Below are 13,826 nucleotides of genomic sequence, written 5' to 3' on the forward strand. Positions count from 1 at the left end.
ACTCAATGAAACAGTTTATTATCTAACCACATAACACAAGTAGATCATTCATGGCTGCTCTGTGACTAATGAGGATATTGGGACCCACAGCCTTAGTGTTCTCTTAATTACACTGAAATAGCACTGTACGTCTACAGAGATACTGAATTGTTGCCAAAATTGTCAAACAAAATATCAAATATTAAAGCAGAAGTAACATGTTTACAAACAGCAGGATATTGAAAGCAATAGATAATGTTCTATATGTATTGGTTACAATCTCATTGAAGACTGCTACAGCAATCTCCAGGTTACGCAAGCTCCCCAAGGAAAGTCCATAAACCACAAGTCAGAAACAAACAATTTCAGTGAGAGTTGATTATCAGAATCCCGTTTAATATCACTGGCATATGTTGTGAAATTTGCTATCTCAGCAGCAGCAGTACCATGCACAATAAAATAGAGAAAAATAAATAAATTACACTAAGTTTATGTTAAATAGTTAAATTTAAAAAGTGAGGTAGTGTTCATGGGTTCAATGTCCATTTGGGAATCAGATGGCAGAGGGGAAGAAGCTGTTCCTGAATTGCTGAGTGTGTGCCTTCAGGCTTCTGTACCTCCTTCCCGACGGTAACAATGAGATCAGGGCACGCCCTGGGTGACGGGGCCCTTAATGATGGAAGCCACCTTTCTGAGGCACTGCTCCTTGAAGATGTCTTGGGATACTATGGAGGCTAGTACCCAAGATGGAGCTGACTAATTTTTCAACCTTCTTTAGCTTCTTTTGATCCTGTGCAGTAACCACCCCCCCCCCCCCAAAAATACCAGACAGTGATGGTGACAAACCCAATCTCCTCAAACTCCTAATGAAATATAGCCACTGTCTTGCCTTCTTCATAGCTACATCATTACGTTGGGTCCAGAATAGATCCTCAGAGATCTTGACACCCAGGAACATGAAAAACTCACTCTCTCCACTTCTGATCCCTCTATGAAGATTGGTTCACGTTCCCTCGTCCTACCCTTTTGGAAGTCCACTATCAGCTCTTTGGTCTTAATGGCATTGACATTACTCAACTTGATTATTTAGTTGTTTTCTCATGTACTGATACATTGGTACAGAATCAGAATGCCCCACATACAATGGCAGTTTTTGGTAACCTTAAAGTATTGACTGATATTATGTTCTTTGATAGTAGAAGACATTGCCTTGTTAGTTTCCAAAGCAAATGCCTCAAGTGTCCTCGCATTGTGAACTGGTTGTTTGTGCCTGGTGTCTACTTGATTACTGCAGGGAGTTTTTGCAAACAGACTGGCTTTCTTCTGAAATAACTAGCTGTTGCTCATAGTTCAGAACATCTGAAGATACTCGCATCACTCTAACACATTTTCCTTTCTTTAAAAACCTATCAGGGAGTTTATATAAAATCAGATTTTTTGTAAGCCAGATCCGTTGCAACTCTGAGATCCCAGTGTGCCTACTTAAAAATATTTCATTTTGGGAAGTATACAATTCCTGACACTTGTTCTCTTTTAAATTGCCTCAGCTAGTTTCAAACTTTCTTACCTGGTTCACAGTGGCATTTTGTTTACTCTTCCTCCCACCCAGTTCAAGTATTTTTTTTCTTAAGGAAGTCTTCCATGTCCCTCCCAGTTATTGAAGCAAACAAGATTTGCCAGTTACTCACCCTCCAATCTCGAGGACCCAACCCTCCTTCACTGCCACACAGCAATGGAATGTTGTGGCACATTTTAACCATTTGGAATGCTCAATATTAATGAGAACTACTAATTTTATTCAAATGCTAGAAATAAATCCTTCATTAGTTTAACTGCCCCCACCCACTCTCTAAAGCAGGGGTTCCCAACCTGGGGTCCATGGACCCCTCGGTTAAAGGCAGGGGTCCATGGCATACAAAAGTTTGGGAACTTTTGCTCTTTCTATGACCTGCAGTATGAAAGCTCCATTGTCACAACAACCAGTGCGACATGAAATAAATCATAATTGATCTTTGCATGCAGATTAGGAAACTGAGGACATGCTGTAGGACGTCCATAGTAGCAACTGCTATAAAGTCTGCCACGTCAAGGAAATGGCCAAAAGAACCATAGATTAAAGAAAGGAGGGGAAAAAATATTTTATTTGGAGATACAACGCAGAAAAGGTCTTTCCGGCCCTTCGAGATACACCAGCCAGTAATCCCCGATTTAACCCCAAGTTAATCACAGGACAATGACCAATTAACCTACACTATACATCTTTGGACCATGGGAGGAAACTGGAGCACCTGGGGAAAACCCACACATTGCACAGTCTCTTTACCAAGGATGCTAGATAGCATATTACTGCTTAAGGTGTAAAGTATGAATTCCTGTGATAAAGTCTCTATGAACAGGACGAGTTTTCCAAAAGGAAATCACTTTCTTTAAAATCTTGTAAACAGATTAATCACATTATAAAGAATGGATGGAATTCTGGGATACATAATCAAAACAATTTCATTTCCTAACAGGGTGCTATAATAGATCAGGCTCCTTGATGTCTGCATTACTGCCAAGCTCACTAACATTAAGATCATCAACGTAGTGAACATTTACAAATCAGAGAAATGCACTTAGGATCTTGAATTTGAATCAATATTCCTTTTCTCCTACTTTTGCAACCCCAACCAAGCAGACTAGTAAGTAGTTCAAGTTGTCATTTCCAGAAACTAGAATTCTAGATTAGCGTACTTTAGAATGCCAAGTTCCATAGATCAGGTTTTCATAGATCATCTTGCTATCATTCCCTCAGTTGATTAAATGTGATCTTGAAGGATCTAATGAATCTGAAACGACTAAAAATTTTCCCTCTGCAGATGCTGCCTGACCCACTGAGTTCATTTTTTGCTCTGCAAAGGTGCTTTGACTTAATTGCAAAGTAGTATTTAATGAAGAGCAACGTTAGGAAAAAAAGGATAGAAGTTTACAGGAGATGCCACAACGAGCAGGGAGATGTGATAAGCAAAATAGTATCATCTTCCCTGGTGTTCCACTGATACAGTCATGAATACTTGAAGCTGTGAATAGCAAATCCATGAATAACAAGGGATGAGTCTAAGGTGAAGCCTATCCAAATATATTTTCCTCTTCTTTTGCAATTTTCTCCATTTCTTGATATAAATCATACTAAACAAATGGATACTTAGCATTCATTTCTTTTTCTGTAGCTCACTCAACCATATTGTTTGTTCCAACTCCAGGACTGGATCTATGCAACAGTACAAAGGAAATGCTCCACGGCCAGAGATGCCATCCTTCAACTGTGATGTTAAACTGGCACATTAAACCATCTGTATTCTCTAAGGTGGACACAGAAGTTCCTCTATTTAAACTGAAACAGGAGTTCTGTTGATGTTCTGCCAACATTTAATTGCAAGAACACATAAATCATTCATATCACTGCCGTTTGCTGGGCCATTCTGTGCACAAGCTGGTGTATACATTTTCAAACTTTACTTGTGTGGCTCCTCTTCAACAGTAGTTGATTTATTGCAAATCACTTAGGGACACCACAGGTCATGAGATACAAAATTTCTTCTTGCTTATATTTTCACTTCCTAAAGCATTACCTTCCACCTAGAAATCCAAAATTCAGCTGTGGCTCACCAGTAATTTCACCAAATGTCTGTTGTGATGGTGAGTGGAGAACAAGCAGCAAATTCTGCTTCACTCACCTCTCCCATTTCCATTTACATGAAGAATAAGGAAGTGTGATGACAATTGCAGGCTGCCTCTGTATAGCACATCCACAGACTGTGTTGATTGTTGACACAAATGATGCATTTCACTGCATGCTTCGATGTTTTGATGTACATATGACAAATAAAACTAAGTTTTGACTGACTTGATCACAGACTACTTTTATTATTCTGTTAACATCAAGGATAGTTTTTACTGGAGTATCATGGTGGCGTAGTGGTTTTATCCTATTTACAAACTGAAAATTAAAAATATCACTTTTCTCATGGCAAACAGCCACATCTGTAACCTTGATAGTGGCCATTATTTCATACTGTAGCACATTTGGTGATTCATGCATCACATCTCACAGTTTAGCTTCCAGATCTCAGTGCTGCTAATTCACCTTAAATTTTGTGAAGTTTGAATATAGTGGTTAGAGACTTGGAACTGATCAGAGAGCAAAGATAAAAGCACATTCACTCTCCACAGTCAGGAGAGACTAAATGGATTGAAACGTAGCTTCATAAATAAGACTTAATCTACAATTCAGCTTTGCATCAAGACTAATGTTTTGCTGAAACGTTCACGTGACCACGACAGGAAGATGAAAGAAAATGACATACTCAGCTAAATCAATGACAAGTGAAAATGAAATTGTTTACATCATGATTTATGATGTGATGTAGATGAAAGCATATCAGAATAACAACCGTCAGAAAATTATAGCAACACAAATACTACAATGGAATACAAATTTAACTGCAGGCTGATTTGCTGCACCCATCAGTACCATTAGGAAGCTTTGAAAAGGACTAGTAAATGTATATTTGGGTTTTCCGGCAACCACAATAATAACAACAATATGCTCAACAAATATGCCCTTTTCTCATTACTACCATCAAGGAGGTGATAGAGGAGCCTGAAGACATACATTCAACATTTTACGAACACAGTTTCTTCCCTTCCACTAGATTTCTGAACTGTCCATAACCCATGAATACTACCTCTTTTTTTTTGCTCACTTTTCACATATTTTCCAATTTCTTACTATAAAGTTTTTTTTATGTATTGCACTGTAATGTTGCCAAACAAATTTCATGACGAACAGTATGGCAGTGATAATAACTTGATTGTGATTATCTAACAGCTCTGCAGAATCTCTCGTGTATAGGGTAATTTAAAGCTTTACAGAAATCCCAGGAACATATGGAATGGTGCAAATATTAGTTGAGGTCACTTCTACACTAAGAATCCCGATGATGTGAATGTTCATGTTCTGCATTCTAAAACTGGTCAAGGTATTGCAGGATAACCTGAGAGTCCAGTGGAAATAACATAAGGAATATTATTGCCACATCAATGTAGAAAGGAAGTCTCGAAACTTGCTGTACATTCCATGGAGAATACCAGGATGCATAATCATGTCAGGATCACTCATTTCCTTGCAGAGTGAATGGCAACTGAACCCAGAAGGTGAACAAAAAAACTTTAAAAGTGATGCACTGTTCAAAACATATCCAAAACCATCCTTGCTGCTGATCTGCGGAAACAGTCTAGCTTACACATTTAGAACGAGTTGAAGGGAGGGCAAGAATTTTTCTGCAGAATGGCATTGGGGAATGCAGAGCATTTACGCTGCAGGCATTGCCGTGAGCAGAATGGAGCGATTACAACCCAACGATTAAACAATCAGTTTTCGTAATAGATCCTGGGAAAGCTTGTCAAAAAGAGCAAAAAAAGTGTCTCCCATGGTTTAATTGGCAAGCATCTGCTATTTAAAATAAAACTTATTTGTTGTAGCGTGGTTGGGGAGGCTGTTAGAACATGGCATATTTTTGTAAAGGACATAAATTAAATCCAACATGATCCTTGAATGCTTTGAAATAATCAAAGTGTTATCTAGGACAACAACAAAGCCTTTTATTTAACTAATCCCATAATACAACATGGATTTATTGACAAATACCCTTAAGCTAGTAAAATACCCCCCGGTACAACGGTGAAATATTTGGCATTAACCAAAAATGTTATTGAAGGCCATGACTAAAATCTTTGTCTGAGTGAAGAGCAGTGCAGAGGAAATTTACAAGGACGTTGCCTGGATTGGGAAGCATGCTTTATGAAAACAGGTTGAGTGAACTCGGCCTTTTTGCCTTGGAGCGACTGAGGTTGATAGGTAACCTGACAGAGGTGTACAAGATGATGAAAGGCATTGATGGTGTGGATAGTCAAGGGGCTTTTTCCCCAGGGCTGAAACGGCTGCCACAAGAGGGAACAGGTTTAAGGTGCTTGGGAGTAGGTACAGAGGAGATGTCAGGGGTAAGTTTTTTTACTCAGAGAGTGGTGAGTGCGTGGAATGGGCTGCCGGCAACTGTGGTAGAGGCGGATACGCTAGGGTCTTTTAAGAGACTTTTGGATAGGTACATGGAGCTTAGAAAAATAGAGGCTATGGGTAACCCTAGTAATTTCTAAGGTAGGGACATGGTCGGCACAGCTTTGTGGGCCGAAGGGCCTGTATTGTGCTGTAGGTTTTCTATGTTTCTACGCACAATATTAAAAGGAAAGTGTATTCAAGATTGGAGAACTTTAGGGAGAGAGCACCAAAGATTTGGCTATGGCAGCTGAAAACATCACCATGGAGCATTTAATCTGAGGTTGATGAAAGAGAACCAAATTGAAGAGTATAGACTTGAGACTTGGATAATGCACAAAATGCAGAAGGAACTTAGCAGATCAGGCAGCATCTATGGAGATAAATAAACAGTCAATGTTTTGGGTGGAGACCCTTCACCCGAAGTCCTGGACCCAAAATGTTGACTGTTCATTGGTCTCTATAGATGCTATGTTTGTCTGTCGGTTTCTGGATTGCCAGCATCTGCAGAATCTATTGTGTCTAAGATCAAGTTACAAGGAGCTTCAAGCCATGATATGAAGGCTTAAAGTTTTTAAACAGTAAGATCTCATTTAACCAATTACTCAATCACAAAAGAGGGTGGAGGAGACTCATTGCAAGTTGAGAAAGAGACTAGATGAATTTGCAAGGACCTTAAGTTTATGAGGGCTGGAATGAGAAAGATCAGTCTGGTGTTACGTACCCGTGACACGTGACAGTGGTACCCTTGTCACGTGACTGGGGTTGAAGTTATACTGGACATGAGGTAATGGTTTTGTGATGGTGGAGTGATGTCATTTTCCTGCCAGTAGAGGTCATGTGACAGGTTTTTTCTACAGGGTATAAAAGGAAGACCCACCCTGTCAGGTGGGGCAGTTCGTGGCGGAATTTGCCAAGATGACTTCATGTCACTGCGTGATTTAATGTGATGACGCAGTTTAGTTAAAAATGAAGTTTTATATAATGCCTAAAGTTTAAAAGGTCACTGCCAACGGTTTCTTTGCTGATGGAGAGTGAACAAAAGTTTGGAAGATGGAGATCGAGGAAAATCGATTTTCGACGGTGGATTGAGTTCGACCTTGTTTGATCCTCATTCGGAAGGATTTCGTTGACTATTCTCGTTGGTAATCCCTGGGTTGACCAGAAAGGATTGAGAATAGTGTGGGAAGAAAGGTCAGTACTTTTGAGCCATTATATTTTATAAAATTCTTCGTGGGAAAGTTCGACGCCGGGGAATCGAAGGACATCGACGTGGAAGAGAATTTACATCGCTTTAAAAAGTCTCTCCTTTTAAAAGTACTGTGAGCTTTTGAACTTTCGGCATATCGTTCTAAAGAACTGTTTTTTTCCAATACCGCTTTAAAGACTGTTTGGGACTGCAAAGCTATTAAGAACTGTGAATGTGTCGCACATTCCGGTTACGTTTGGGTTTGTTTACTTTTGAGGGGGTTTGTTTCAGTGTTTAATAAACGTGTTATTTGTTGTTAAACCCTTGCCTATCTCATCTATATTTATTGTTGCCTGAATACGTAACACTGGACAGGAACAATCAAGCTCAGAGCAAACAAAGGCATGGACAGAGCTTTAGAAAGAAACAAAGCAAAGCAAAGACAAAGTCCGTTGACGTTTGTACAGATTAAGCCATCTTGGTGTTGGTATAAACGCAGTACAAAACTCAACAGCCAGAATTTCACAGCATGGAAACAGGTCCCTTGGTTGACATATCCAATGCAGACTAAAATGCCTATCCACGATCATCCCATTTTCAGCCTGTGATCCATATGTTTACCATCTAAGTGCCTAAACAAATGTTTTTTTTAAACAAACTGTGACTCTACCTGCCACTACTGCCTCACCTGGCAGCTTGTTTCATAAACCCACCATTCAGCAGAGAGAGAAAAAAAATGACCCTCAACATTTCACTTAAATAGTTCCCACTTTTATTAAACCTATGCCCTCTAGTTTTAGACTCTGCCCTTAGAGGAAAGACTAACCATCCAGCTTGTCTATGCTCAATTTTAAAAACTAAAAGGTCACCACTCAGTCTTTAGCGTTGCAGTAAGAATGGTTCCAGCCTATCCACTCTCTCCTTGTGCCTAAAAGCCCTTCATTCCAAGCAACATCCTGGTGAATCTCTTCCACACTCTTTACTGTGCTGCTACATCCTGATCCAACTGACACACAATATTAGAAATGTGGCCCAACAGTTTTGCACAGCTGCAGTATGACATTCCAAAGCTCAGACTCAATCCTCCCCCCCACCCCCCACCGACTGTGAAGATAAACAATCCGAATGGCATTTTCAGTATTCTACCCAATTGTGTCATTATTTTCAGGAAGCCTTGAACTTGCATGCTAAGATACCTGTTTAATGTACATGTCCTGTCATCATTAGATAGCCCAAAATGTATTGCCTCACACTTAAATTCCAACTGCTACCATTATACCCAACTTTCCAGCTTCTCCATGTCCCTCTGTCCTTGGGCAGCCATCTCCACAATGTACAATTCGATTATCTACACGTTGTCAGCAAACCCAAACTTGCTTATCAGTAAGGACCTGGACCCACTGCAATTTGCCCAACGCCACAAAAGGTCTACGGTGGATGCAATGTCACTGGCTCTCCTCATGGCTTTGGATCACCTGGACAGGATGCTGTTTTTTGACCACGGCTCAGCGTTTAACAGCATCATTCTTACTATTATGATCAAAAAGCTCTGGAACCTGGGCCTATGTACCTTCCTTTGCAACTGGATCCTCGACTTCTTAACCAAAAGACCACAATTGGAGCGTATTGGAAATAACATCTCCACCTTGGGGACACTCAACACTGTAACATCTCAGGGACGTGCTTAGCCCACTGTTCTACTCTCCCTACACCAATGACTGTGCGGCTAGGCATAGCTCAAGTGCCACCTAGAAATTTGCTGATGATACAACCATTGTTCACAGCATCTCAGATGGTAATGACAGGGTGTACAGGAGCAAGATATACCAGCTAGTTACGTGGTGTCATACCAAAAACCTTGTACTCAATGCAAGTAAGACCACAGAACCTATTGTGGACTTCAGAATGGGCAGGGCAAGGGAACACACACCAGCCCTCACAGAGGAATCAGAGAAGTGGAGAGAGTGAGCAATTTCAAGCTCCTGGGTGTCAATATCTCTGAGGACCCAACCTGGTCCTAACATACCAATGCAGCTGAAAAGGCGGCAAAACATTGGCTATATTGCAATAGCAGTTTGAAGAGATTTGGTTTGTCACGAAAAACACTCGCATATTTCTACAGATATAACATGTAGAGCATTTTAACTGGTTGCATCATCATCTGGGGTGGGGGGGGGGGGGGGGGCTACTGCACAGGATTGAAGTAAGTTGCAGAGAGTTGTAAAATTAGCCAGCTCAATCATGGGCACTAGCCTCTGTACTGTCCAGGTCATCTTCAAGGAGCACTGCCACATCCATCATTCAGGGCCTCTACCACCCAGGACATGCCCTCTTCTCATTGCTACCATCAGGGAGGAGGTACAGAAGCTTGAAGGCCCACACTCAATTATTCAGGAATTGCTTCTTCCCCTCTGCCATCCAATTTCTGAATGGTCAATGAACCCATGAATACCACCTCACTACTTAGTTAAATTATATACACACACAACTGTAATTAACAGTTTCCCCCCTATATTATCATGTATTTCTTTGTACTGCTGCTGCAGAGTTAACAAGTTTTATGACATATGCCAGTGATATTAAATCTGATTCAGAAATGCAGTCATTCTCATCCAAGTCATTTATATATTTGACAAGAAAAAAACTATGCCAGCATCGAGCCCTGCAGTGCACCACCAGATACAGACTTTATAGTCAGATAAACAACCCTCCACCATTAACCTCTGCCTCCAATCACCAAGCCAGTTTTGGATCCAGTTTACGATAACATCTTGTACTTCATGTGCTCCAACTTTCTGGACCTGCCGACTGTCTGGGTCCTTGTCATAAACCTTGTTAATGTCCAAATAAACCTCATCTGGTCTTCAATGATCTCAGAAAGCTCCTCAAATATCTGTCTGATTTGTGGGGTAGGATTTTCCCTTGGTAGAACCATGTTGACTTCCCCTAATCAGTCTAATTGAGCACAAATACTATCCCTAATAATGTCTGGCAATGATTGTTCACTGATAAATACTGATGCAATGTATTAATTCAGGACACCACACATATCTCCTGGCCCCACACAAAGGCTAGCCACTTGCTTCTAAAGCATTATAAACATATTGGAATTCTTTTTAATTCAGCTGGTCAGGGCCATTTTACACCTTTTTGCTCTCTTAACTGAAAAACACTTCCTCCTTCCTGATCAACCTTAATTTCTTCTGTTAACCAAACTTCCCTTTATCTTAGTTTCTTTGGTTTTCACCCTTATAGGGACATATTATCTGGGAACTTCCATTTTACTTTTAAACACCTTCCATGTATTGGATGTTGTTTCTCTCTACCAGATACACCCAATCTAGATCATGTCTTATACCAGTGAACTCAGTGCTCCACAACTTAAGATCTTAAACTCTTGGTCCAAACTTATCCTTTTCATGCCTACCTTAAATCTTACTGAATTCTGATCAGTGACTACACAGTTCCTCACAGATATTTGCGCACTCCTCATTCCTTGGAATAAGCTTGAGTACAGCTCCCTCCATAAAACAACTCGTTACATACTGCTTTAAAAACCCTTCTTGGACCTCGAACAAATTTCATCCCATCTAAAAGTAAGGCAGTCCAAGTCAATAGTAAAGAGGTTAAAAATCACAGCTGCAGCCCTATTGCTTTTAAATCCTACTGCTATTTTCTACGTATTCGTTCTTCCAAATCCTGCTGACTACTTGGAGGTTTATCAGTATAATCCCAAAGTGATCTGTCCCTTTCTAATGAAATCAATTTCAATTTCCAATCAATGCATGATTAGTTAGCACCAAGGTTAAAACTGGTCTTTTCAGTTTCTGAAAATCTTAGATTACTTTTATTCATCCAATTTTGGACACTGGGCAGTCTGGTAATTCAGAACTAATGAATGGCTTGAAAGAGTTTGTGCTGAGGTAGAGCAGCATGCCATTAACATAACTGTAATGCTGTACTTTATAGGGCTTTGGCCAGTACACAGATGAGAATGAGGAAACCAATGACAGATACTTAGGGAGATATTGGCAGCAATGATAAGGAAAGAAAAGTTATTACACTCACGTTTCTGTGAGGATTTGATAGTTAAGAGTACAACTCAGCAAGAGTAGGGGTACTTGAATGGAGTCTCTTAAAAAATGAAAGGACTCAGCAGAATCAATCTGGATCAATCTAAATTATGACAGATTGGAAAATTTTCAGATCTGGTAATATTTCATGAAATGCTGAAGGTTACTGTGCAGGTATAACAAGTAGTTAGGAAGGCAATCAATATGCTGACCTTCATTGCAAGAGAGCTTAACTATAAGGGTAAAGACATTTTACTAAAATCCTATACAGCCAAGGGAGCACCGCTCCAGAATATCACGTGCGTATCTGGTCTCCCTACCCAAAGGGAGGATATACTTGCAATAGAGGGACTGCAGTAAATGAACTTTGAGAGATTAAACACAATGGGCCCGTGCCCATGCTCAGAAGAACTGAAAAGTATGAAGTCGTCATGGGGATTCACAAGGTAGGAGTGCAGTTGGTTTCTCCCCCAGCTGGGATGTTTAGATTCATAGAGGAGAGTCTCAAAATAAGGAGTCCACCATTCTGTACTGAGATAAGAAGAACTGCTTCAGCCAAATGGAAGTATGTATTTGGTATTCCCTACTCAAGGAGGCTCAGCCATTGAACATATTCAAGACAAAATGATAAATATTGGATATTAGGGAATCATGGGACATAGCGTCACTTTCCTGCAGGAAATACCCCCCCCCAAAAAAAAAACTCAGCCATGGCAGAGTTAATGTGAAGAGATGAATGTTCGATTTTTGCTCCCATTTTTCTTTATGTGGATGGTGTGGTTAAAAAAAAATCAATGTCTGTAGTCAAGTGCAGGGGGAACTGATTAGTTTATCACAATCATCTATGATTACAATGTAGAGTAAGCTTAGTGCCAAGTGGACAGGGCAAATACACCGAGTTTGCAATTGGCCACAAATTTAGCAAAAAGCAACTTCATCTTTGACCTATGCATCTTGCATGGCGATCCATTTTCTCACAGCAACTAAGAACAAAACACTTAATAACTGAGTGAGTGTCTTTCTCTCTGTATTTGAAAATGGAAAGGATACTGCATTCAAGTAATCTCGCGACTAGAAACTGGTTTCATACAAAACTTAAGTACCTGTTACTATACAAACTCTTGCATACCTTCTGAATCCAAAGCCGTAATTCTTAATTTCAGTGGAGAATCTTCCAAGTAAAGTTCACGAGTTGTAGACACAATTTCAATCCTGCTGATGACATCAACTATTACGTCACACCGCAAAACCCGGCCAAATGCTATTAAAGGAAATATATGCACAATTGAAGACAAATAGAAACTTCTGCAAAAAAATCACTTCATTCAAAGTCAGCTACATTTTTCATTTGCTCAAACATATTTTCTAAATGCTAAAATCTCTTTAAAACCATGTGGCTACGATATTTCGATTCATCCAATTTTCACCAATATTCTTAAATCTCATCAGGTCAAATTTAAAATTTTAAAGTGACTATCATAACTCTTTCATTATCTTTGATTAACTCATTATCTTTCATCCTAGAACCAACTGTGCTTGTGACTTCTCACCATTTCCCAACTAGTGATATTAGTGCTGAGCCAACCCAACATTAATAGACAGAGTTGGAGGAGAAATAAAAAACTGATAGTAAGGCTTGAAACCATGAGAAGAAATTTCGACAGGTAGGGGAAGATAACAATTTGTGTTGTGTACTAAATGAAACTAACATGACTAAAACCATCACAGTACAACGAACAGTGAAAATATCTTAAAAGAAACCGAACGTTCTGAAGAAGACCTTTGCATTTCAAAATTTTAATTGCTTTCAAGAGACTGCTTTGGAAAGACCGTAGCATTCAGAGAGGCATCTAAGAGTATGAAGACAGGCCTCCAGCTCAACTCGTCCAGGTTGAAGGGTTGAGTTCATTCTATTTCCCTGTATTTGGCCCATATCCCTCTGAAACTTTACTATCCATGAACGTGTTCAAATGTCTTTTCAATGTTGTAATTGTTCATGCCTCTACCAACTCCTCTGGCAGCTCACTCCATATTCCCACCAACCACTGTACGAAAAGTTTACCCCTCAGGACCTCTTTAAATCTTTTCCCTCCAACCTTAAAACTATGTCGTCTTCCTGCTGTAGACTTAATACCCCTGAAAAAACAAACACCATGACTGTATCTCTGATCCCTGTGATTTTATAAATCTCTAAGGTCACCCATCAACTCCTTCACTCTAGAAAAAACAGCCCAAGCCTATTCAGTTTTTCCTCGTAAAACTAGCCCACCAATCCTAGCAACATCCTTGAGAATCATTCCTACATTCTCTCTGAGTTTAATCATATCCATCTTACTGATGGTACCCTTCCTCTTATATTTAATGCCCCCAAATGACGATGGAAAGCAAGCTATTTGCTTGTTTCACCATTCTGTCTACCACTTTCAGGAACCATGCATTTGCACCCGCGTCTCCACCATACACTGTTTGTTCTTCCCTGGTTTAACTTCCA

The 13,826-nt window shown here is 39.9% G+C and overlaps 1 protein-coding gene across 1 annotated transcript in view; it reads right to left on the reverse strand.

Moving 5' to 3' along the window:
• The window catches only part of nup210 (nucleoporin 210), a 116,886-nt gene that overhangs the window by 92,833 nt on the left and 10,227 nt on the right, over window positions 1–13,826 (reverse strand). Inside the window, exon 3 of the mRNA XM_073072159.1 lies at window positions 12,465–12,596. Within this exon, the coding sequence (XP_072928260.1) occupies window positions 12,465–12,596 (132 nt within the window). The remainder of the gene's footprint in view (window positions 1–12,464; window positions 12,597–13,826) is intronic.

This window comes from Hemitrygon akajei, chromosome 19, assembly GCF_048418815.1.
Source record: "Hemitrygon akajei chromosome 19, sHemAka1.3, whole genome shotgun sequence".
NCBI lineage: Eukaryota > Metazoa > Chordata > Chondrichthyes > Myliobatiformes > Dasyatidae > Hemitrygon > Hemitrygon akajei.